Source organism: Hesperophylax consimilis, chromosome 8 (genome assembly GCF_061612785.1).
Source record: "Hesperophylax consimilis isolate HC1 chromosome 8, BYU_Hcon_1.0, whole genome shotgun sequence".
Classification (NCBI taxonomy): domain Eukaryota; kingdom Metazoa; phylum Arthropoda; class Insecta; order Trichoptera; family Limnephilidae; genus Hesperophylax; species Hesperophylax consimilis.
In genome coordinates, this window is record NC_142843.1 from 12,262,709 (window position 1) to 12,286,943 (window position 24,235).

At 36.4% G+C, this 24,235-nt stretch overlaps 2 protein-coding genes and 1 long non-coding RNA gene across 3 annotated transcripts in view; 1 reads left to right on the plus strand and 2 right to left on the minus strand.

Moving 5' to 3' along the window:
- Window positions 1-24,235, plus strand: part of ssh (Protein phosphatase Slingshot) — a 309,427-nt gene that overhangs the window by 16,877 nt on the left and 268,315 nt on the right. The window lies entirely within an intron of this gene.
- LOC149421577 (uncharacterized) lies at window positions 3,966-5,154 on the minus strand. Its single transcript, XM_089634440.1, has 2 exons — window positions 5,015-5,154; window positions 3,966-4,729 (listed from the first exon to the last, which is right to left on the minus strand). The coding sequence occupies exon 2, from the start codon at window positions 4,676-4,678 to the stop codon at window positions 4,292-4,294; it is 387 nt and encodes a 128-aa protein (XP_089490566.1). The 5' UTR covers window positions 4,679-4,729; window positions 5,015-5,154; the 3' UTR covers window positions 3,966-4,291.
- On the minus strand, window positions 5,403-6,059 carry LOC149421578 (uncharacterized). Its single transcript, XR_016302507.1, has 3 exons — window positions 5,898-6,059; window positions 5,710-5,819; window positions 5,403-5,554 (listed from the first exon to the last, which is right to left on the minus strand). It is a non-coding gene; the product is annotated as an uncharacterized LOC149421578 (long non-coding RNA).

The window sequence follows — 24,235 nt, forward strand, 5'->3', positions numbered from 1 at the left end:
AAATTCCCTCTTCCTGTAAACGGTTCAATTCCGTTTCAACTTTTGCTTTCAAAGCGAAAGGAATACTTCTCGGATTGCAGAATTTTGGTTCTGCATTTTCTTTCAATTTTAAATGAACTTTAAATTTATTGAATCTACCTAGTTTACTTGAAAATACCTCCGGATATTTACGCACTAACGTATCGACACTATTATTGTTTACGTCGTGAATATTATGCGTGAGTATTTCACTTTTCAACTGTGAAGAAACCGTCTCGAAACCCGTAAAACCAATGTTAAATTCTTTTACGAAGTCTCTACCTAGCACAGTGGTTGAACCATCCTTTACAACACAAAATTCCATTATTTTAGTAATACCATTGAAATTAATTGACAAAATTAAACATCCAAGTAACTGTAACTTACAATTATTGTAACCCTTCAGGGTTAAATTCTTCGGCTTTAATTGTACATCTTTAAAATGTTCCCAATAATCTTTATCCGATAGGATCGATATTCCTGCACCCGTGTCAAATAATCCTTTTATGATGATACCGTTATTAACTTTTAACGATAAATAAATGGGATCGGTATTTCTTGTTAACCTTGAATTTATTTCACTTGAATTCACAAACACAGATGAAACTTCCTCCCGTTTTTTTCCGCGACAATTTTTACTAAAATGTCCCTTGTTTTTGCAATTAAAACACGTCACGTTTTTTAATCTACAATTACTGGAATCATGATTATTTAAATTACAATATTTGCACTTCAACTGTTGTATACGTTCTACTGATTTCTTTCTGGGAATTGTAACATTTTTGTCATTCGCCCGCGCCGGTGAAGTAGAATAATTCCTACCTGCACTACTATCAAAATTTTGCTTATTTCTAGAAATAAGCCCGACACTCTCGGATTTAATACACGTAATATTTTTATGAAATGAATCCATTCCCGATGCGCACTCTAATGTACTTTTTAAAGTCAGCTTCTCTGCATCTAAAAACATTTTTTCTTTAATACGACCTTCTAATAAACCAGTCACAAAAATATCTTTTAAGTTTTCTTCCAGTCTGCTTTCAAATTTGCAGAATCTTGTTAGACAACGTAACCTAGCTATATAATCATTTATAGATTCCCCAACTTTTTGTTTCGCTGCAAAAAAATTTCCACGTTCCTTAAACACATTCTTTGAAACACCAATGTGGTTTCCCAATAACAAAAATATATTTTCAACCGATAATTCTGTTATTTTTTTTGGAAAACATAAATCTATCAGTAGATTAATCGTGTCTGTGTGTAGGTGGGATATTAAAACCGCCCTCTTTTTATCCTCGGATTTAAATTTGTCATCATTGACGAGGATCAACTGCTCAAACTGTAGCACGAACGTCTCCAGCCCGTCCCTAAGGTGACAAAACCTGGGTAAACCCACTCCCTCCATTTCCACACAGATTACCAATAATCAGAAAAAACAACAACAAACAGCACTCAACTCACGAATCTGATGATTGATGCTGCCGCCGATCGCCGCCCTTCCGCGTCCGACCGTCTTCTGGCTCCGTCCGGATTCCTGGTCGTCCTTCTCGTCCGGTCACCACCGCCACGCCTTCCCGTGTCGGGTCCCGGTACAAGCTGCCTGGATCCGTTTTTCATCCGGTTTCTCGGCTGCTGATTCCTTGAGCTCAGCGCCTTGAATCTCCTCACCAGTTCCTTGTCTTGATGCTCCTTCAATGTCCGATACTGTCCGTGAAGCTGCCCCCAAATTATTATTATTTTTTTTTTATGCGACAATAATCCCTTCCGCGGTGCTCGGTGGGATTATAACCAAACTATGGTTCTTTCAGCTGCGCCTACCGTGGTTCTTCCTCCAGGAAGAATTTGATGGCTGATCAGCTTCCTTTTTCGGCTGCTCCAACTGTAGTTCTTCCTCCAGGAAGAATTTAATAGCTGTTCAGCTTCCTTTTTCGGCTGCTCCAACTGTAGTTCTTTCAGCTGCGGCTACGGTTCTTCCTCCAGGAAGAATTTTGCGGCCGTTCAGCTTCCTTTTTCGGCTGCGCCAACTGTGGTGATCTGCCGTGTCGATCACTCAGATAAGATGTAAATAATAGTCGTTTGGATACTCCATACTATTTGGTTTATTTAGTGTTATTACTAATGTACAGTATTCGAGATGTTGTTGCAAAGAGAGGACGAGTTACAACAGACACGCCTTTTTATACGTCTCGGTCATGCTGTCTCACTCAGATATGCCTGTCTCTTTCATACCGACAGACATACGTTCACCACACTTACTCATGAAAATAAATGTACACATAAATGAACGGATTATTCCAAATTCTTACTCACGGCCGCGCGCATGCGCGGGTGGGTAATACAGCAGATTATCGACCTGTCAGATTTTAGATCGCGGGTCCCCTAGGTTTATAGACTAAACTCGCGTCAACTTGCGTACCAAACTCTCTCGAAATGGAAAACTTTTTTGATAATCTCGACATTTTGCGGTCGGGTTTGGAAAACATCGATCGTATACGAATTGTACGTCAACCGCGCGTACGTAAAACCTACAATAAGCGATACGATCCGTTTGAAGCTCTCTCAGAATTAGATTTTCGATGCAAATATAGATTCACCAAAATCAATATGAGACGAATAATTGATCTAGTACGGCCAGACTTGCATGTCAGCGACAACAGACGTGGAAGTAGAATCTCCGTGGATCTACAAGTTCTCTCTGCCATACGATACTGGGGGCGGAATGAAGTAAGATAGTTTTTAATTACTTTTTAATACTACATACCTGTGAAGCAAATCAGCAAAATCGATAACCAAACACGCTTTCAATTAATATAGCTTTTTTTTGGCAGATACAGGATGATTGTGCCGACATTCACGGTTTTAGCCAGCAAACGATGTCCCGCATAAGCAAACGCGTTGCAACTGCATTTGCTCGTCTTGCTCCACGGCACATAAAAATGCCACAGAGCATTGGCGAGCAACAGGCAACCGTTGCAGAATTTTATGCAATAAAACGTTTTCCGGGCGTTATGGGAGCAATTGACTGCACCCATATTAAAATAAGGAAAGTTGGCGGTGATGCCGGACAGTACTATGTCAACAGGAAAGGGGTTTATTCATTAAATGTCCAGGTTTGTAAAGTGAAACCTCGATATGTGCCTATGAAATTTTAACTTTAACCAACATTGAATGTATGAATGAATTCATTTCAGGTTGTGTGCAATGCTAAGCTGAAAATCATGGATATTGTTGCTCATTGGAGAGGCAGCACCCACGATGCTCGCATTTTCAGAGAAAGTAATATCAAACAAAGGTTTGAAGATGGTCACTTCAATGGACGACTATTGGGAGATGGAGGTTATGCCTGTACACCATATCTCTTCACCCCAGTTAGGAATCCAAGAAACCCCGGAGAAGAGGCCTATAACAGGGCTCAAATATCTACTCGCAACACGGTAGAGAGATGTTTTGGTGTGTGGAAGCAAAGATTTCGTTGCCTGCTGCGGGGTATGTCAGGTTCTCTTGATACCATCAAGACAACTATAGTAGCTCTTGCTGTTCTCCAATGTATTGCCGTCGATATGAATGATCCTGATTTTGGTAAGAAAACAATTCAAAATAACAGATATTCCTTACATTAGAATTTTGTGTGTAATAATGCTGTGCTTTATAATTGGATTCCAATAGATGATGGTGATGGTGAAGGCGATGAGGATGCAGTAGCAGGACCAGTAGCAGGTGGCGGTGCTGACATGGAATTGGAAGGAGCTCCAAACATGAACCAGACCGGAAATGCAAATAGACAGGTCTTCATTCGTCAACATTTTTAAAGAGTATGTAAGTTTTGTTTAGTAAGAAAATCAATAAGTTTGTTAATATCATATTAATTTATTTATAAAATGCATGATATTTAATAAGAGAATAGATACATCAAGTCATCATACTAGGTCGCCTGTTTCGTGGTGACTATTTATTTAAGGACTGCTTACAGTGGAAGATCCTTGTCTGAAAACAAATTAGAATAATATTAATTATTGACAGTAAATATAACAGAATGTAGAAATACACTTTAAAATATCTGAAATATTCATTATTCTTCGACTATCATATTGTTGAATCCGTCAAAGACAGAGCTTCTTCTGAATGAAGCGTTAGAGCAGTAAGAAGACATTTTAAATGTACGATATTACACGCAAATGAATGGAAATGAATAAATACTAACCGTTGGTGGAGAATTGGTCCCCTGGGCACGCGCAGCAGCGGGACTCTCCACTGACACCTCTAAAGCGGGGGGCTAGGGGGTTGGGGGTGTTTCTTTGCGCATCAACATGTTTGTATTATGCTCTTCCTCCATCAACCTTATTCGAGCCTGAATAATGTTCCTGGACTCTTCCTCCATCAACCTTATTCGAGCATGAATAATGTTCCTGGACTCTTCCTCCATCAACCTTATTCGAGCATGAATAATGTTCCTGGACTCTTCCTCCATCAACCTTATTCGAGCATGAATAATGTTCCTGGACTCTTCCTCCATCAACCTTATTTTATTTTCAGATTCCAGTACATTCAGCCGAAGGTTGGCCCTGGACTCGTCTTCAGTCAACCTTATTCGAGTCTGAATTATTTGCCTGGACTCATTCTCCATACGCTCCATCTTCTTCGTGTACTCCAGGTGCATCATTTTTTTGGTTTCTTCCCATACTTTCACCGACAAGTCATCAGGTTTGGCTTTCTGAAAAAAAACAACATAAATCTTTCATACCTGGTTTAAAATAATTGTGCTGTTTAATCTATTTTCTACTTTTTTTCTGTTTTGATATATTTAATCTGTATGTTTACACTTCATTCAACATGTATGGTGATTTGATGTATCTTTTCTTAATAATTAAATATGCATTTTATAAATAAAAAAATATGAAATTAAACAAATTTATTGATTTTCTTACTAAACTTTTAATTTTGGTCCGACAATAAAGTCTGTTATACAAATGGCAATGAAGTGTAATGTGTGACCTACTTTAGTGAAGAGTCGCCTCCGGGGTGAAGAGCGCAGCGGGACAGTGTGTGCTGGTGGCGGTGCTGGTAGAGCTGGCTGTGGAACTCGTTGTGGTGCTGGTGCTGGTTGTGGCAAAGGTGATTGTGGTCGGGCAGCAGCTACGTTTGTGGGCGAAAACTGTAATAATAAAACACCATTTGCAAACTTTTATTCTATCTTTATACATTAAATACAAGTTCAGTTTCGATAGAACAATCAATATTTTAATAAAATTATTATCATCGTACAAATTTATCTTTTGAATAAAATAAAGCTACAATATTTACCTTTGCAGAATACGAATTACTATCGTGACAGTTGCTGTCCACCGCAAATTCATTGGGCAACATGTCCACCAGTCAGTAGATTTCCTCCGACGGACTTGTCGGTCTCGGCCCTCCACCGGTTGCCATTATCGCCCTACGATAGAGGCTCAGTGTGTTTTTGGATGTTAATTTGTACAGTTTCCACTGTGCTTGGATTTGAGATAGATCCCTTGGGATATCGCTCAGGGTGTTAAATCTGAAAAATAGTGGATTATTAATTAAGTGGCATAAGTAGGTACATTGATCTTAACCAATGAATTATTTACAACGGTTATTTTTTATTAAAAATAGATACTTACCAAAGCTATGAAGGGAAGTGTAGAAAAGTTAAAAATACATAGGTATACTTACTTCATTACGATACTTTTCCAAGCCTCCCTCTTGGAAATTAGGGTATTTGTATTAGAATTTTTATTCTCCACCACTTTAATGTGATCAGCCATGCAATCCTTTAATAACGCCTACACGGAAAACAATCATTAAACACTAATTTCAAATAAATAAAACATTACAGCCAAGATAAGAGGTTAAAAACAAACCTTTTCAACATCACCCCAATTTTTATTCCGCTTCCTTCTAATTTTCAATTCGGTTTTAATCATATTGCCCGGCATTCGATGACAGAATCTGACATATGAATAAACGTGAAGTTGGTTGCACGCCGCGGAATGCGAAATAAATCAGAGTGTTGCCACTCTAAAAAAACCAAAACAAATAATCCATCTAATCTCTCTATGGGTATAATATATTAAATCAGCGGTTTAGGCCCCAACTCCAGTATAGCTAGTACAACGCTGGAACGGCGATTTAGCGATTTTTCATGAGTAAGACAGTGTATGTATAAGTGAATAGATAAATAAATTAAATTATTGCACAGTTGCCGTTACAACTAATTAGTCTTAATTCCTCCCTTCTCCCTTTTTCCCACCTACGCGCATTCATTATTATGCAAACTAGTCGCTCTCATTTTTCATTACACTTTCCCATCTGAGTGACAAAGAAAAATTAACCTTCAGCTCTTTAGTTTATTAGATTTTTGGCGTCGTAGTTATAGTAATTGTAATACTCCATAAGGAGTTTTTTTATTATGCATTCGCCGACGTAAACTGTAATCAAAAGTCTTTCATCTCTGTTTTTGGCTGCGGGGATCCAATTGGTATTGGTATCTTGAATGAATTTTAATTCACTGGCGCTTTACTTGAATACGTAATTTCCCAAGTCTCCGTTCCTGGGTAATCCAAAAAAACTCTCTAAGAATTGCCAAATAGCTTTAGGCTTTCTTTTCCTTATTATTTGCGTACGCCCGTCGAATGTTAGTTGTGGACGCATTACGTATTCCGTGCATAAGGGCGCTGTCCCGCTTCACACTTTCTCATCACGAACTGGCTGCCGGTCCATATAGTTGTCACGAGCTCTTCCCGGGTCTCGGATCTCAGGTCTCGGGGCTCGGGTCCCACGTCTCATGTCCCGGGTCTCAAGTCCCAGGTGGGGTATGCGAGTCACGGCTCTGCTGATCAGGAAGTGGACCCCTCGCGACTGCGTGCGTCTCGTACCATGTCTCCGCAGCTTTGTGTAAATCAAACTATCTAAGATCGCGACATTTGCAATGCCTGCAGTCAGTGACTTGGTATATCTGTACACTGACCGGTTAGTGGTTGAGTGGGCATAGCGCTTGGGTCGCACCCGAGCGTCGCGTGTTCGATTCCTCGGCTGGCTAAGTCCTCCATCACAACACAAGCAACATTTTCGGCTTTCTGTGGTGGTAGTAGGAGATTTTCAAACATTGTTGGGTTATTCGTAACCTGGGAATGTTTGTCTTTCTTTTAAAAAAAAAAAAAAATTTTAAAAAAATACTGCTGGACGGATTTATCATTCTTATAATGAATGCTTGGTAAAATATTAATACTAATTGGCAAGACAACGACAACCAGAGGCGGCTCTAGGGATCCAGGCGTGGTAGGTCATTTGAAAAAAATGTGTGACTAATCTTTATTTGATATTGTGAAAAATGCGCATATATTATTATTTATATCAATTTGTAGGTAGGTACGTGATGAGTCCGCGACTCTAAATACGTATTATTATTACCTGCTTATTTATGGGGGTACATCAAATACGGTTCCATGATAACTCAACACAGTGACAATTCAACACACTTTTAAAAAGTGATATAAAGTCATTTGAAACGATGAAATTTTTTTTTTTAACCTAACCTAACCTACATAACCCAGTTAATAAAGTTTTTGTTTCATCACTTTCCATGACTATATAACTTTTTAGATGTGATGAATTATCATTGTGATGATTTATCCGGTTACCATCAAATACATATATTATGTAATTGACTGTATTATATTTATTTGTAATTCGTGTATCTTTTTGTTATCAATAAAAAATAAGAAAAAAAAAATTAATAAAGTAAATTGAAAATAACTAAACAATCCTCGTACTTACCGTAAATTATGTTAAAGACGTTCACGTTTTAATGCAGTTGTGCACAACATTAAAATGAATAAAATAAGAGTTCGCAGTATCTAAATATATATAAGGGTGCGAATACATCGATAACAACATAAATAATTATTCCAAACCTTTCCCGAACTGTCCAATTGAAAAACAACCATTAAACCATTAAAGCGTGTAAAATGAAAAACCGACATATATTATGTTTGTCACCATCTCTTTAAAACATAATATTCATCGTGCTGTCTCCTTCGCGGCCATGACCTAAGCGTCCCTAAGCTTTCTTCGGTACCTAATTTTAACTTGGACAAAAGACATAATGCTATCTCGTTTATTTTATGGCGCGTGTGGGAACAGAAGATGCCAAAACTGGGTACATTATTTAAATTGACCAAGCGAATCGCGTGGAGTTGTGAATGAACGTTTGTATTATGGTGCGTATACATTTGCGAACATAAACGCGAACCAAGCCACGAATTACGGGAAAGGAATGAAGCAACTGCAAGCGGCGTTTCGCGCCATTTGCGGTTGATTCGCCCCTTTCCCATAAGTTGAGGTTCAGTTCGGCAGTTCGGCTCGCGTATGTATACGTAGCATTAGAGACAATAGATGACAAGTCGCATACATTTCAAATAAATTAAGAAAAAAACCAGTTGTTTTGATACATCATTTATTATTATTGTTGTATTACAATTTGGGGGGGGGGGTTCAAACACCAATCGATCTAAGGGAAGAACCGCCCCTGCATATAACATGTAATATTTAATTCGTTTTCAGTAAACATCATTGGGCATGTCTCGTGATCCAAATATTTTCCTACTCGAGGCTTATTTCCAAAACAAAACTGTGTTTACGAAATTCCAATGGGATGGAGATATAAGATGTCAGGCGAGTGTAAGTGAGACAGAGCGCTTGGTTATTTCGCTAAATGGAACATTTTTTTCCATTCAGATTTGTATCGAAGTCACCTCTAGTTATCTTGTTTATTCTATGTATATAAAATTCTATAATGTACCTACATAATATATGTACAAGGACATGTTTATATATTATGATTATAAATGTATAACTGTAAAATAAATTTAAAAAATACTAGTTTTAATTGTTAATTTTTTAAATTTAATTTCTGACTAGCAATCAATTACTGGCTTCTGGGTTTTAAGGTTGACGGTAAATTTGTCCAGCTCATACTTTAATGTAAATTAAATCACCTAGTTTTCATTACAACAGACGTTGCATTGTTTACTATTGAATTCAAATTATACCGGTCCTGTTATTCCAACTGTATTGTGCTGTATGCTTTTCCGAAAGAGGTTAATCGTGAGTGTCATTCGTTTTGTTCCGCTTTTTAAAAATGTCAATCTGCTCGCGTGATAATGTATTCAGCGCATCGAAATGGAATATAAACGGATTACGGATATTGAGTATTGAGTCTGCGTAATTTGTATCGTGGTTATGTTTAAGGAGGAAGAGACGGGGATCTTGCTACCTTATAATTTCTAGTAACTTCCTGCAAGTAATCTATTTTCTCTTTTTGCATCATTATAGACGCTCAGCCGCAACATTGAACTTGTAATCGAACCTGTTTGAGTCCCGGGAACCCCGCGGGCAGCGAGGAACAGGGTACAGGGTACTAGGAGACATTACGAGACCAGTGTAATAATAATTAATGGCGCCTCACGCTCCAACTTGGAACTCGGTATAATCTAACTGCAGGATGTACAATGTAAGGCTACTGATATTTTCCTTAACTCGGCATCTTTCTAAAACATTTGCAGCAATGAGGAAGCGACATTAAACGCATCATTTCATTTTTCTTCATAATCGAGTTCATCCTCTTGCGAGATTATTACCGTTGCTTTTTCAGGGATATAAACTCGTGTGACTCATCTTACGCAGCTTCCAAAAGGTTTCACCTTTGGTGTTTTTCTCACGCGCTGGACCGCCGACCATAGCTCAAATAAAACCCCGAGACCCGCCTTAATTATTTATGTTTGATAGTTGGAGGCCCATAATTACTGCCGAATTGTAAACTTGCCCATCATGTCGTGACGAGTGACCACGCACGTGTGAAGATGAACCGTCCCAACAGCCAGTTCCGTTACACTTACAGTAATATCGTATTATTGAATGCGTAAGATTGCAACTTCTGTTCGCCTTTGTAATCCGTAAATGGCAAAATGTACCAATAATTTTTCCTCATGCGTCGTAAGCTGTAACTCTGCTACATAATATTATGTGAGACTTGACTTTTTTAAAGGTAAATTACTTCATGAAAATTCTTCTCGTGTTTCCTCTAAATCCATATAACGATGAAATTATTGCGTTGATCTATCATAGTGACTATATTTAACCCTTTCACACCCGCATTATTGTTTCCACACATATAAAATATGTAATGCTTGATAATACCTCAGAAAATTATTTGAAAATTTTTGGCATTTAATTTTTTTTTTTTTTTTTAGAAATTTTTCTATGTTAATTTGGATTAACATTGGGCGTCAGAGGGTATTTTTTTACATAGTAACGTAAAATAAACATAACACAAAAGTAATACAAATAAAGGTTTCATGTCAAAAATGCACATTGACAATGTAGTGATAATCACTAAGGTACAAATAAATAACATTTTAACTAAAATTTATTCATAAATAAAGAAATAATCTAGGATAATAAATCTTTAAAAATTCGCCATACTAGTCGAAAACATGTCCCTCACTACCAGTGTTAATTTGAATGAACATTGAGATTCATTTACAATATTCTGGGAAATGACTGTGATCAGTGAATTGAACTGATGTTATTATTATAGAACACATCTTTATGAGTGAAAATATTTGTAATTCGAGTAGAAAATATTGATATCTCACCTTAAATTAAGTAATCAAAGACGGCAGAAATTCGATGAAACTTACAATCAGCAGATGTCAAAATTTTGATCGTTTTTGTGGCGGGAATAAGGATTTCAACGGAGCGGAAAAAATAGACGCCACAGAAAAGACTACAAACTATAAGAAAACGAAAACATAGCTTTTCTAAATCGCTACAGTTACGGTAAAAAAAATCACAAAGTTCATGTTAATTTGAATTAACACTGGGGCTGAAAGGGTTAATGTCTTCATTTTAGTGTCACTTCCTATCAGCTAGTTGTGGTAGGGTTGCCAAAAAAACTACTTCCTACAGTGACATGACAATGGCAAACGTTCTGATTCAATTGAAAGATTAAATTTACAAAGTGTCGCCCAGTGTCATGGGGGCGACCTTCGGCTATTTCGGGTTTAGGCCCCTTCCAGGTCGCGTGTCGGGACTCGTGTGCTGTCATCACTAGTGGTAGTGGTTCTCAGTGTTCTCACCCTCGTCCCGACTTCCCTATTTATTGGACAAATATCCTATGTTCCTGTGGGAACCGCATAATCCTGGATCATATTTTATGGATGTGAAATGTCAAGGGCATTCTTCTTTTGTTTGTTTTTGTCTTGTCCACCCCCATTATATTTCATTTTATGATGTTGTAATATTGTTTTGAGCCAGTTATTTTTACCCCGCATAAATTCTCTGCCGTTAACTCTGTTGAGAATCTGTTGAGGAGTGGGAAGCTTATGCTTTTGGATTTATTTATCGTAAATTTTTAAAGTCATAATAATGATTGAAATAAAATAACTTAGTTTGAATACCACTTTATCTTAGTAATATATAAATAAATCAACCGGTTTCGGTTCGACCCGACCCTTCATCGGGGTTCTATAAAACATAGTATGTGTTTTAATGTTCTATATATGTTAAACATACTATATATAATTTTTTATTGTACTAAATGTTAAACACACTATATTTTATGTTTTAATAAGCAGTTGTTTTATAAAACCCTGATCTTTATTATGAACCTTTGTTCAGGTCAAACCGAAAGCGGTTGGTTTATATATTTTACTAAAATCAAGTCGTATCAGCTGTAGGCAGACTGATGGAACCTAAGCGCAAGCCAAATACTAAGTTTGGTGATCGCGCTTTCGGAGCATCTGGGCCGAAGGCTTGGAATAAACTTCCTCAGGAACGATCCATAACAAGTCCAACAGAATTCAGGTCTTAACTAAAAACTTACGTGTTTAAGCTGTCATACCCTTAAATTTAATATACCATTCCGGAAAGTCCAATTATATCCAATTTTCCAATTATGTCCTAAATTCTGTATCTAAATTTCGCTAATAAACAATTAGTTAATGTTAATCTCAAGTGACCTACCAGATAAGTGTTGTACTATATATTATCTCCATATACATAGATCATTGAATAGATTTATTTATTTCTATACATACATTACAGTGTCTACCAAATATTTACATTTGTATATAATACATAAATTTAGAACTGTTGTTAATATGATGTTTTTATTTTTATTTTTTTATGCTGGGTGTGAGGTAGGTTTGAGTAGGTGACACTGTGGTGGGTAATGTTATATGTTTCGTGAACACCTCACTGGGAGAACCTGTGCTGAGGTGTTTACGTGGTTATGATTAAATGGTACATGTATTTATGTGTATTGGTTAAATTTTCTTATATAAGTGTAAGTTGGATGTATTATATATTTGTACAGCATAATTATACGTATTATATAATTATATGTATTATGTAATTATATGTATTATATAATTATATGTATTATATATTTATGCAGCATAATTAAGATGTATTATATATTTGTACAGCATGAGGTTATTTTGAGGTGAGGTAATTTTGCACAAAAGCGGCGCTACAAACATCATCCAAATATTATTATTATTAAAACTTTGTTATATTTTTCTAATTATAATTATGTATACTTACCCACAAAGTGCTAAATGTGAAGATTTGATTTGTTACTTCCTTGCCTTCTACCAATCGCTCGTACGCGATCAATCATCGTTTTACAACGACCCAACGCTTCATGAATCACATTTTTTCTACTTCATATATTCGGTCTGTTTTCGATCTTCTTCTGCCTATTCCATGTCCACAACTATACATAATTTAGGTTGGTATTAAAACCCTGTTGTGGACCTTACCAGTCCCTTGATGGTTCTGCTCCCACCCTTCTGTCAATCCTTGCAATGTCTCATAAAAATCAAACCCAGTAGTAAATCGTTGTGTGATTACAGAAATTTATCATCATTCAACCATCAGAGAATACTAACCTTACATTACGGAATAGTAACTTTTAGAGTAGTAACATTTCGCGTATTGACATTCAATGAACCCAGACGTGGCTTCAGACGAGATTCGATCAATCCCGCACAGTCTGAAATCATCATCCGCAGACCACAATGTTATTTACGTATACGTACGCGAACTGCTGAACTGAACCTCAACTTATAGGAAAGGAACGAACCTACCGCAAATAGCGCGAAACGCTGCTTGCAGCTGCTTCTTTCCTTTCCTATAATTCGTGGCTCGGTTCGCCATGTATTCGTACCATACAGTGTTCATTGCGAAATTATTATTATTTATCAACTTCCAACTGCATCGTGGTTTTATTTTGCCGAAGCTCAACATTCTCACAATTAGCGGCTACCGCAGGCGATCAATGGTGAAGTGTATTGAGTGATTTTTCTAGACTGGTTTAGAAGCCTATCTGAGGCCGCAGATACACCTGGCCTTTGCGGTCTTTGCTGCTGGTGGGAAAGAGGCTGCGTTCTGGGATTCAATAACAAAAATCTCTTCACTGTTCACAGTAAGAAAATTACCTACTCTGAACAGTGAATAAATTTTCAATTTTGTGCTAAATGTTACCCGCTGAACAACCAACTACAGTTTTTAAAATAATTATTTTATAAGCTGTTTCCTGAATGAGAGCACATCAAAAGAGTGATTTGAACTGTTTTTATTTGTTTGAATATTTTGGCGGGATAAAATATAATTGTATTGACTGAATTTGTAAAGCAGGTATTATTTTAAGTTGCTCCTTTTAATAAAGGTTTTTTTATTTATGTAAAATGAATTTATTTATTTTATTTATTAATCTTAAGTTAGCTCACATCTTCGTGTGTGCTAATAGTTTTATAAACATATAAACATGTACATTGTTTGGCAAACATAATCTTTCTTTAAATATTTCAATAAAGTCACAAAAAAAGAAACATTAATAATTGAGATAGACATATTTTCTTAATTCATTTTTGAACTTATTAATATTTTCTATCACAGCAATTTCCTTCGGGATTTTGTTATAGAGTTGAACGGCCTGGTACATCAGAGATTTTTGGGTGCTTGTTTTTTTTCTTGTTGGCAATCTAATTTGCTTAGAATTTCTCGTCCCGTATCCGTGTATCTCGTTAATGTAATTTATTTTTCTTTTCAGTTCCTTAGACATCATCCCTATGTTAATTTTATGTATAAAAATAAGTACATTCAAATACACAGTTTGCTTCACCGTCAAAATATTCAGCTCCTTTAACATGTCTCTTATCCGTGTTGCTTGCTTTATTTTGCAGTATTTGCATTTTTTTCATTTTCTCTTTATTGCAGAGAAAAAGAATACTTGAACAGTAATTAAAGTGTGGTGATATAATTGTATTGTATATTATCTGGCATGTTTCTTTATTTACTTTGTTTCTGATTCTACCAAGAAATGATATTTTTTTTGCAATTTTTTTAATTGTATAGTCTGCATTTTTTGAGAAGTTCAATTTTGAGTCTATAATAACACCTAGATATTTAATTTCTTCCACTTTTTTATGATTTCTCCATTTATAGAAACCTTTGGTTCCTCATGCGTATTTGTTCTGCCTATATGCATGTATTTTGTCTTATTTACATTTAATTGAAGAATAAAATTATTCTTTCTCTGAACATTGACACAATTTAAACCTTAAATTTGTCCTAAATATTAATTTCACGCCTGCCTTAATTATTTATATCCAGTGTTGTCGAATCTTGACGGCTCTCATCCAAAGCCGGTAATTATTTTTAGGTCATCTCATTCGTAAACTTCTTTCTTCTTAGACCTAAATAAACATTGGCTGAAGAAGGAGGAAGCGCAACACGGCATAATAACCCAAAATTAATCACGGTAATACTTTTAGCCGTTAAAATCTCGAATCATATCTAAATAGTGTATTTCTCCAAAAAACTGAATATTTTTATGTAAACCTTTGCTTACGCTCGATCAAGCGCTTTTTAGACACAACAAATAGCCACATGTGACACTTATAACACTTGATTAAAATTGGTTCACAATTCTGGTGAATTCTGGTAGCGGCTTCTACGAAGGAAATTAGTCACGTCGGGCGTGCGGACGGTGAGGAGGATGGATTCCCTCCGCAAGAACTTGTAGATCTGCCCGGGGCGATGCCCCCTCAGGTATATAGGCTTGTCCGCTTTTTACTTGACCGATTTGCGGAAGCGGATCTCGTACTAATATCACTCGATGTCCCTTCGTTCCGCAACACGTCGCCTATAAGCCTATTCCTTAGGCGTTCCGCTGTAACATATCCCCCTCTCACATAAACGATGCATGCAACAGAAAGAGAGGTTACATCGAGAAAACTTACCGATATAAAATACTGTTAATTTATTAAAAATCTGGTCTAATTACTTGTTTTTCTGTTAAAATGGGACTGAATTAACAGAGTTCCTAACAACTTATCAGTTGAAAACGAATGTTTTATCAGGACGGCGTAACACGTGTTCATACGAATATTTACCGATCCATCATGATATTTACTAGGAAATGAACAAGTGTTCTCGATATATTCTGAATAACCAATATTTTTTTAGGAAATTGGCATATCACTTTTTTAACAGGATCATTTTTCTCCGTCTACAACGGAAGTCTCCGCGGAATGCCTGTTGGTACTTTTAGCAGGTAAATTGCAGTTCAACTAAGATTGTGTATTGTGTACCCGGTAAAGTAATGCATGTTTAATAACCTATAATTCCATCTCTAACGAAGCATTAATTGCCTTGCTAATAGGCAATTAAGACCAATGAACTAATACTCTTTACAGTTAGAGCATTGCTTATTATTTTGAAATGCATGGTGGACAACTGCTTCTTCAATTCCAAAAGCTTTTTATAGCTTTCTATGGAAGTATGCAAACCTTATTTTAGTCTTCGTTTATTTGATTGCAACATTAAATGAATCCCTGAGGCGCATGTGTATAAGTGATAAACTCATTTTCGATCGTATTATGAATTAGGAGATCCGGACAGAATGAGAGGCCGAAAAATATGGCAAAGAGCTAGTTTGGACATGTAGAGCGATTATCAGGAGAGAATGTATGACGCTCATATGGTTGGAAGAAGAGTCGGAGTAGACCTTCCTCCAAGAAGGCATGACGTAAAATAAAACTAATTAAACACAAGTCATAGCAACTAACACGTATATTTGAAACACTATATCTCAGGGTCTAAAACATATCCAACAAGCAACTACAAATACAACATTTGGACAAAAAAGCTTCCTATACTATGTTACTAAACTCTAAAAATCCCAATCTCATTCAAATCTCACAACAATTTTTTAACATTTAAATCTCCGATAATATACTGACACTAAATACAGACTGAAACCGCAACAACTCAACTGAACACAAATGCCATGTAATGTATTAATAAGTGTTTCAGGAAAAACACTATTTACTATATTTATAATTACTTTATATTATCTATATTACTAAATTGTTATAATGTATAAATGAAATCCCCAGCACGGGAGACCTCAGTGAGGATATCATCATATCTATTTGTTACAAAAAGGAAAACGATATTAAATTACGAGATTCAATTCAGAAATCATGGAATACTGTTCCATCATCTGCCTAATTCTACGGAAAATGCCGCGATGGTTCGTTTATTTAATTGTTGTTTTTAGTATTTGATTTCTCTGTAGGTTCGGACATCAAGGAAACACTTTAGTATCTTTAAATAGCCATTTAGAATTCCGCATTCAATTTTGCCGTCTGCGAGAAACACCTCATATTGGTCTTATTGCGGGTAGGTAGGTAGTAGGTACTCGAGTTATCTTTAGGCTCGCAAAACGCTTTGTTCGGCAAATGTGTAAAACGCATTAATCAGTCTGGAAGATGTGAAAGTACGAATGCCGGCACTTTTAGTCAGGTCTACAGCATGATGTAAGTAGATATTACTCGTTCAAAGCAATACTAGCATGCTGTACGTTAGATGCTGTGAATTTATGATTGCTCCGGCTGAGGGAGCATCGAAATGAAATTATAAACCCACTTCAGTATATTATTTATGATCGTCGCATATTTCGTCCGGCAAACAATCAATGGGAAACGGCGAAAGTATGGGTTAGGTCGTATAACTTTTATGTACGATGTGAGCGGACAATAATTGTATTTACTGATTCTTTCATGTCCATCTCTGAAGCTGTCCATCTCACAACACGAGCATTAAAATGAAATGTGCGTGCACTGTCCAGATACTGTCGCGAATGAAGAATGTTCAGCATTGTTTATCAAGTACGATGGAAGCTGTACACTCTGCTGAGTGTCGGGGAGACAGCTTATAGCAGTCCCGGAGAGAGAAGTCGTACGTGACATCATTCCAGCATCTACTGTCTTTCGTTTTTATACAAGACGTGTGAGAAGGAAGATGTCGATCGTCGGTGACGTGCGTGCGACCTCTCTCTGGCACTACTTACTATACACTCTCGTACGGTACCCTCGGAGTGGCCTTAGAAGTGGCAGTCACTGTTTGTTGGTTTTATGTAGATTAAACTTAATCTGAAATATGTCCAATACACTCAATACACACACGTACTCCCATAAGAAAGCCATTTCAACATTGCATGGTGATCTATGTATCTGCCGTACATAGGAGAAGCTAGCCAGTTTAGAGTGTGTTGTATTACATATTATATGACGTTGAAAGTTCGTGTTAGATGCAGCCTCATCTCCCTTTCAATCGTCCCGCTTCTTCAGTGACCCCAATCCTCGTCACGACTTCGGCACGCCACCGGCACGACCAGCCCTGGGCGCGCAACCAACCAACCAACCGCACTTGCAAAATACATTCGCCAAGTCCCCACTAGCCGAGCTATGAGGACTGAGGATGTAAAGGTGTTCGGTTTTGTTACCGCAACCGATAAATCACGGTTCTAATCCAAAGCTTATTTTAACCCTGTAGTAGTATTTGAGTTATGACGTAAGTTGAAGAGTACCTATTATTAGTATTGTTACCTCGCGGGTAAAGAAAGATAAGATGGGACTGAGATGTATCTCCTGGCACACCCTCCTTGATTCATCCATACTTTTCTGTTTGAAATAATATAACCCAACTCATGTGCCACTTTTAGCGTCCTTTGGAAATTCTAATCTATGTTATAATTTCCTTAAAACATGTTAATATCTTATAAAATACATCTCGTTTTCCAATTGTCTAATTCTTTTGGATCTCTATTTATCTTCGAAATTTTCTAATATCATGATCCCTTTTTCGTAGCCAAGTCGGGGACTCTTTACTTCCACAATGCATCACAATCTTGTGTTTCTTCGTTGTCATTGGTTCACTTTATGCCTATTGCCCAGAACCAAGTCTCTCTTAACATATACTCTGCATCTGTTTTCTACGTTTTTCTGGGGCGACAAACTTCAGTCTAAAATTGACGATTTAATTCTAGTCGGTAGTCATTCTGCTGGTTTCATTGCTCAGCCCTTTCTTCATATATTTTTTTGTCTCCCAACGCCTCTCGAGAGTCAAATTTCGGTAACCTGGTCCCTCAAACGCAATCTTTTGGTAATAATCCAGGTTTTATAGCTGTAAGGGTTGGACAAAAATTATGTTAAATAATTTTAAAATTGCTGGATTATTTCTTAGTAGTCCTCGTTCAACGCAATATTTCGAATATTCGAATTGCAAGAACGAAAGTGAACTGGCTTAACAGTGCGGGCTCCTTGGATTACTATATTAACACCACCACCGTCAGTTATTGCTCCCTCACGATTCGCAGTTTATTTTTATATAGGTAGTAATTTATGCTTGCGAAATAACAATCCTTTGTTGCTGCAGGTGCCGACCGACTTTCGTAGATGAGTCTATCCAATTACAGAATAATGGCGGCGATTCTTTGAAAATATTGCCATATTCATCTTATAATATCCGCATATTTAAATACTTAATCAATCTTAGTTATAAAATTATATATGTAAAAAAATCACACGAGAATAAAACGTTATTACCGCGACCGGGATTTGAACTAGGTCGAGTTATCTAAACTTTAAACCGCGAGTTATTCTGCCAGTCTTGGTTGAAATGACTATTGATGAATGTTTTAAAATACATTATAATAAATAATAGAACGCTTGTCCCACTAGGGGAAGCTCAAGTCCTGATAATAATAACTGCTTTTCTAATAACATTATCATCATTTTGCTCAATGCTTTATAAAAGTTGTCCCAGTATCATTAGTTTATTACAGCACTAATTACGGATTTTTAGCACTGTTATAATCGAATCTTTTGTCTGTATTGTATTCTTTCGTACGTTTAACATGGCCTACGTATTCTTGCGCATCACGCGATGTGGAACATTCGAAATCTATAATTTTTTTATAAACTCGTTCATTATGGCCAGCCTCTTTACGCTTTATTTTCCGATTTAATGCGTACCCATGTTTGAAATAATTAGCCCAATGGGTTGCCTGTTCAGAAGAACAGGGAATCATTATCAAGCGATAATCTGCACAATACATTAAGTCTAAGTGTGAGAGCCAATTTATTACCGCCTAAAGTTGGCTAGTTCTCACGTTTCGCGTTACATAATGAATAAGTTTGATGAACGATTGTTCGATTGTTGCATAACATTGAAGATACGTTCATTGCCTTTTGCACTTTTGATTTAATAATTTAACATTATTTTCGCTTGCCTTAGCTGCTCATAGATTCTAAGTACGATTTAGCAGTCTTTTCTCAATACAGACTTGTTAAATACTCATTTTGTATTTGATTCTTTGAAATGTTATGCTCTCGATATGTATATTTCTCAGTGGCGCGACGGTGCCACCAACTTGTATCTGGGGCATCTCAAAAGGCACGCAAAAGGTACGCAAATGTGCGAATGGATTCCAGTAATAAAAATATAGTATAATTTTTTAAGTTAGCTCTCCACTCTCCGTAGTAAACTTGAGATATTTCGCTACAAAATGTGTTTTTATAGTGTAAATTGAATTATGAATTAAATTGATTGACATTGTTTGCCGGCCGTCCCATCACGTGAAATATTCCAAACGTATGTGTACTATCGTTATTTGAACTGGGGCTGTGTGTGTTTTGCATATAACATCTGCTTGCTATTATATTTGTGATTGTAAAATTATTGTTTTGTCGGCGTTGTGCAATAAAGCCTAATAAACTTTGAATCAGCCGCAATTATACTACCAACAATTGACTCGGTTGATGATGGAGAACTCTAAGTATTGCTCTATTCTGCTAAGCTACTACAATTGAATTTATAAATATTGTGTAATATTTCTACCACACAATGTGCTCTGATTTTTGCCTCGGATCCTATGTAGTCCTTGGGTAGTAAGGTACTGTCTGTAGGGTACTTTTAAGGAGTGAAAGAAGTGAACCTTTATCTCGAAGAGCTCCATGTTGTAAGAGGGAGGAAAAATAAATGTCGGCAAGTTGTTTAAATGTCAACCGTGGCTTGCCATGGTTTTTTTTTCAATTGAAACTATTAAAAAAAATCAATTGAGAGACCATTTTGAACTGGCGATATCTAGCAAAATCTCGACTCAATCTTTTAGATTTTAGAATCAGTTAATTATCGAGGTTCCATAATGCTTTATGGAACTCTCCAAACTTACAAAAAATAACCAGTTCTAATTTAAAATATTTCTTCAAAATAAGTCAGATTCCTGCCATAGGAGGAGGTGTTTGAACATTATATTTTACTAGGAATATTCTAATCTACGCAAATGAGTTCTTATTTATTATTGTTTAGTTTTTAACAAACGCATCCGGTTTATTAACCTTCAAAAAACATGTTTGTAACTACATGTAAGCTTTAAGGCCCGTGACAACAAGTTTATTTACCTGCGAATATATTGGCATCATCAATATTATTTCAGCTTGCTCGAAACCTGTTGTGGTCAGTGTGACACAAAAGACGACCGTACAAATAAAAATTGAAAAAAGCCTGACGAATCGTGGAATTAATGATAACCGTCAGTTATTATTATTTATTCTTCTGTAGAAGAGTTTTTTGTTATTCGTGATGACCCACAATAGTCACAACGGCCCGGAGCCAGTGAATCTGTCATCGCCGTTTTGGTACATTATTCTGAGTAGGTGAGAGGAGTAAGGTTGGGATTAGTTCTGATTGTAAAACATTTCAAGCATATCTCAATGTTTCAAGCAAAATTGTTGGAAGCGTTGATTTAAACCCGTGACTTTTAGAGTTAGAGGAGTTTACCATTGGCCACCGAGATCGCGAAAAGTTAAATCCGGTATTGTAATGGCATTTTGCTGTGTCCTAGGTGTTCTTATACTAAACGACATAATTAGCAAAGCAGAAATTTTTTAATTTTTGTGCGTTTACTCTTAATTTTTTTTTTATAATCTTGTTTTATAATTGATTTTGCTTTCGGTGTCTAGTTGACAAGAGTGTTACAAATACCTAGTATTTTTCCATGCTACGTTATAAAGTAAATTACTACTGCATTGTATTCTAAAATGTTCGCAACAATTCGCTAACCAATTGTAACATTTCATATAAATGTTTGTTCGTTTGAATCGACGCCTGATCTCCCCGGCGGCTGCTAGGACTGCCTGGGCGATCTTTACGCCACTTTTTCCTTTCTGCATAATATTGTAACAATGATACAGTAATGCAGTTTATTATAGTGGTACCTTATACATGAAAAACAGGTAGGTGCAATAACACATACACATATATCAACTCTTGCATAATTTCGAAAGCATTTTTCATATTGTTATATTTTGAAATTGATTCCCATCGCGGTGTATACTTTTATGGAGATGCATGATTTTATAAACTACATATAATGCGTTATCTAATGATGAAGTGAAAATAGTTCGTAGCAGTGTTTGAACTTTATGACGATGATGCTGATGATTGTGACGATCCAGTTCATCATCGTTTCCGCGCCATTCGGCACCTGAATTGGCCACCTGTTTTTAACCTGCAGTCGATATTCGATATTCACCACTCATCATCACGCTTGCATCATTTCATTTTTGTAAAATGAAATAATAGCTTTGTTACGTGACTTGTGATGATTTAATTTGTGAACAGTGCATGTTTTTTGCATGTTAAACTAAGTGTTTCCGTTTCTATGATTGATACCTATTCGGGCACACTGCTGTGGGAAAGCAGTTCGAATCCATCCCATACATTTAGAATAAATACATACATTTTAGAATAGCTTAAACTGACTTAAATTGTTTTATAATTTGTTAAAGTTTTACATGTCCTGAAATACGCCTTCATGTATAGACCCTGATTATAATATTTACATCTCAAATGGGTGGTGCGTTAAAACATTATCAGTCTATACACGCTAGGCTATAGCTACGAATACTACCAGCTGAAATTATCCGTTTGCGAACTGTGTATGTTGTGCCATCTCCTTCCCCTCCCCACTACCTTTAGCCTCACAACATACCATAATGGATGCCATAGTCTCACTGGCTCCAGACGGTTGGAAGCAGTTGGGACTCTTGTTCGGTGTTGCGTTAACCAAAAAAAAAAAACCTTCTCGCCGAGTTCTGAGGCATTGATAAGCGCCGCTCTTGTTTCGGAGAAATTTCTATACATTGGTCATCGTACACACTTGGCGTACAGATAATTGACTTTCCTGGTCGGCGTTTCTCGGTGAGTGATATGGAGCCTGTTTTTATAGTATTATTGTTATTTGCTTTGATTTTTGGTGGTATTATTATTGGTTGGTAATTATTTTTAGATTGATCGAAATTTAGGGAGTGCGTACCTTCGACGCTCCTTACCGCTGGCCGCCACGGGTTGTCAATACAAAATTGTAATAATTAATCAATTGGGCAGCATTTACACTTCTTTAGATAGTTTTTATTAATTTTGTTATAGTTTTAAATTCACGAAGTGCACTTAACTTTGCGTTTAAAGATTTTTTGCTCATTACCATTACGAAACTCTAACACGTAGTTCTTTTGTTCTTCTTTCTACCTCTTTGCCAAAATCTTGACCTATAAACTATCACGAAGAAGATTATAAAATATCATGTGTGACCTAGACTCATTATCTGGTACCATAGTACGTAACAACTCCATGAAAAGAGGGTTAAGCCTTAAAATATTCCCTTCTCTCACAACGCCTTGTACTATTAATACATTATCTCACGATTTTGCTTTTGCATACGATGCACCTTAATATTGCCAGTTACTTGTGTTAGTTCGGCGGTCCCATGAACTAACCACTCCTTGAAAAGTGAATTAAGCCACTTAGTTCCCTTCTCATCGTGTCTCGTTTTATGACCTTATCGCGGTGTTCGCTTTTCGCGGATGGTGCACGTTCGCGGATGCAAAAAATTGTTTTTAAATGGGAATGCCTGATGATGCAATTAAACCTTAAAAGGACCATCGTGTTATGTTGCAAATGTCAAATGCGGTTTTTTTTGTTTGTTTCGTGACTAGATACTTTTAAATTCGCATTATAACTACGTGTTATTGCAGGCAAATACTATAGTAAGATATTGTAATGGATTCATCGCGTACCGTCCGTGGGTGATTTTCTGATATTATACAAGGTAAAATAATTGGAAATTTGAAACTAATTGGAAATAAATAATAATGTGAAATGGATATTTTGCACAGGTATGAGAATAACTGACTAGTTAGAGTGGTAGGGGATTTTATGCAGGGTTTCAAAGTTGTGTGTTTCGTTCCCAGAGTAAATCTTCTCATTATCGCCCTGGTCGGGAAGGCGTCCATTCACAACTAACCATGTTAGGTACTAACTAGAACTGTATAATCAGGTATATTTCAAAACCTTCCGTTTCCCATCTAACATTTTCCTAAGTCGGATTAATATTCCCACCTGTGGGTGACAGAGGTAGTCCGTAATATGTATATATATTTTTTTAATGTATATAAGGAGAAACGATAGACATTCAATGTCTCTGGGGGAAACGGTAATTGCCCCTCAAAATATCAATTATCGAAAATAGTAATAAATAATTTGATACATCATAAAAATAAAAATAGGGTAAATATAAAGTTATATAAAGAGGTCGTCTCAGAGTGGCCTGACCACAGTTTTATACATGCGATACAGCTATCACAATAATAAAATTTAAAAAACTTGCAGACCCTGATAACAACGTTTAAAAATTTTATTTACTTGAAATTAAAAAATATTTAAATAGAGTTTTTCGAATTTTCACACAAAATCAATATATCGTCCTTCTTTATTCTATGGGTAG

Excerpts from the sequence above, each read along its gene's own strand:
- LOC149421577 (XM_089634440.1), bottom strand. The coding sequence starts at position 4,678 with ATGATGCACCTGGAGTACACGAAGAAGATGGAGCGTATGGAGAATGAG.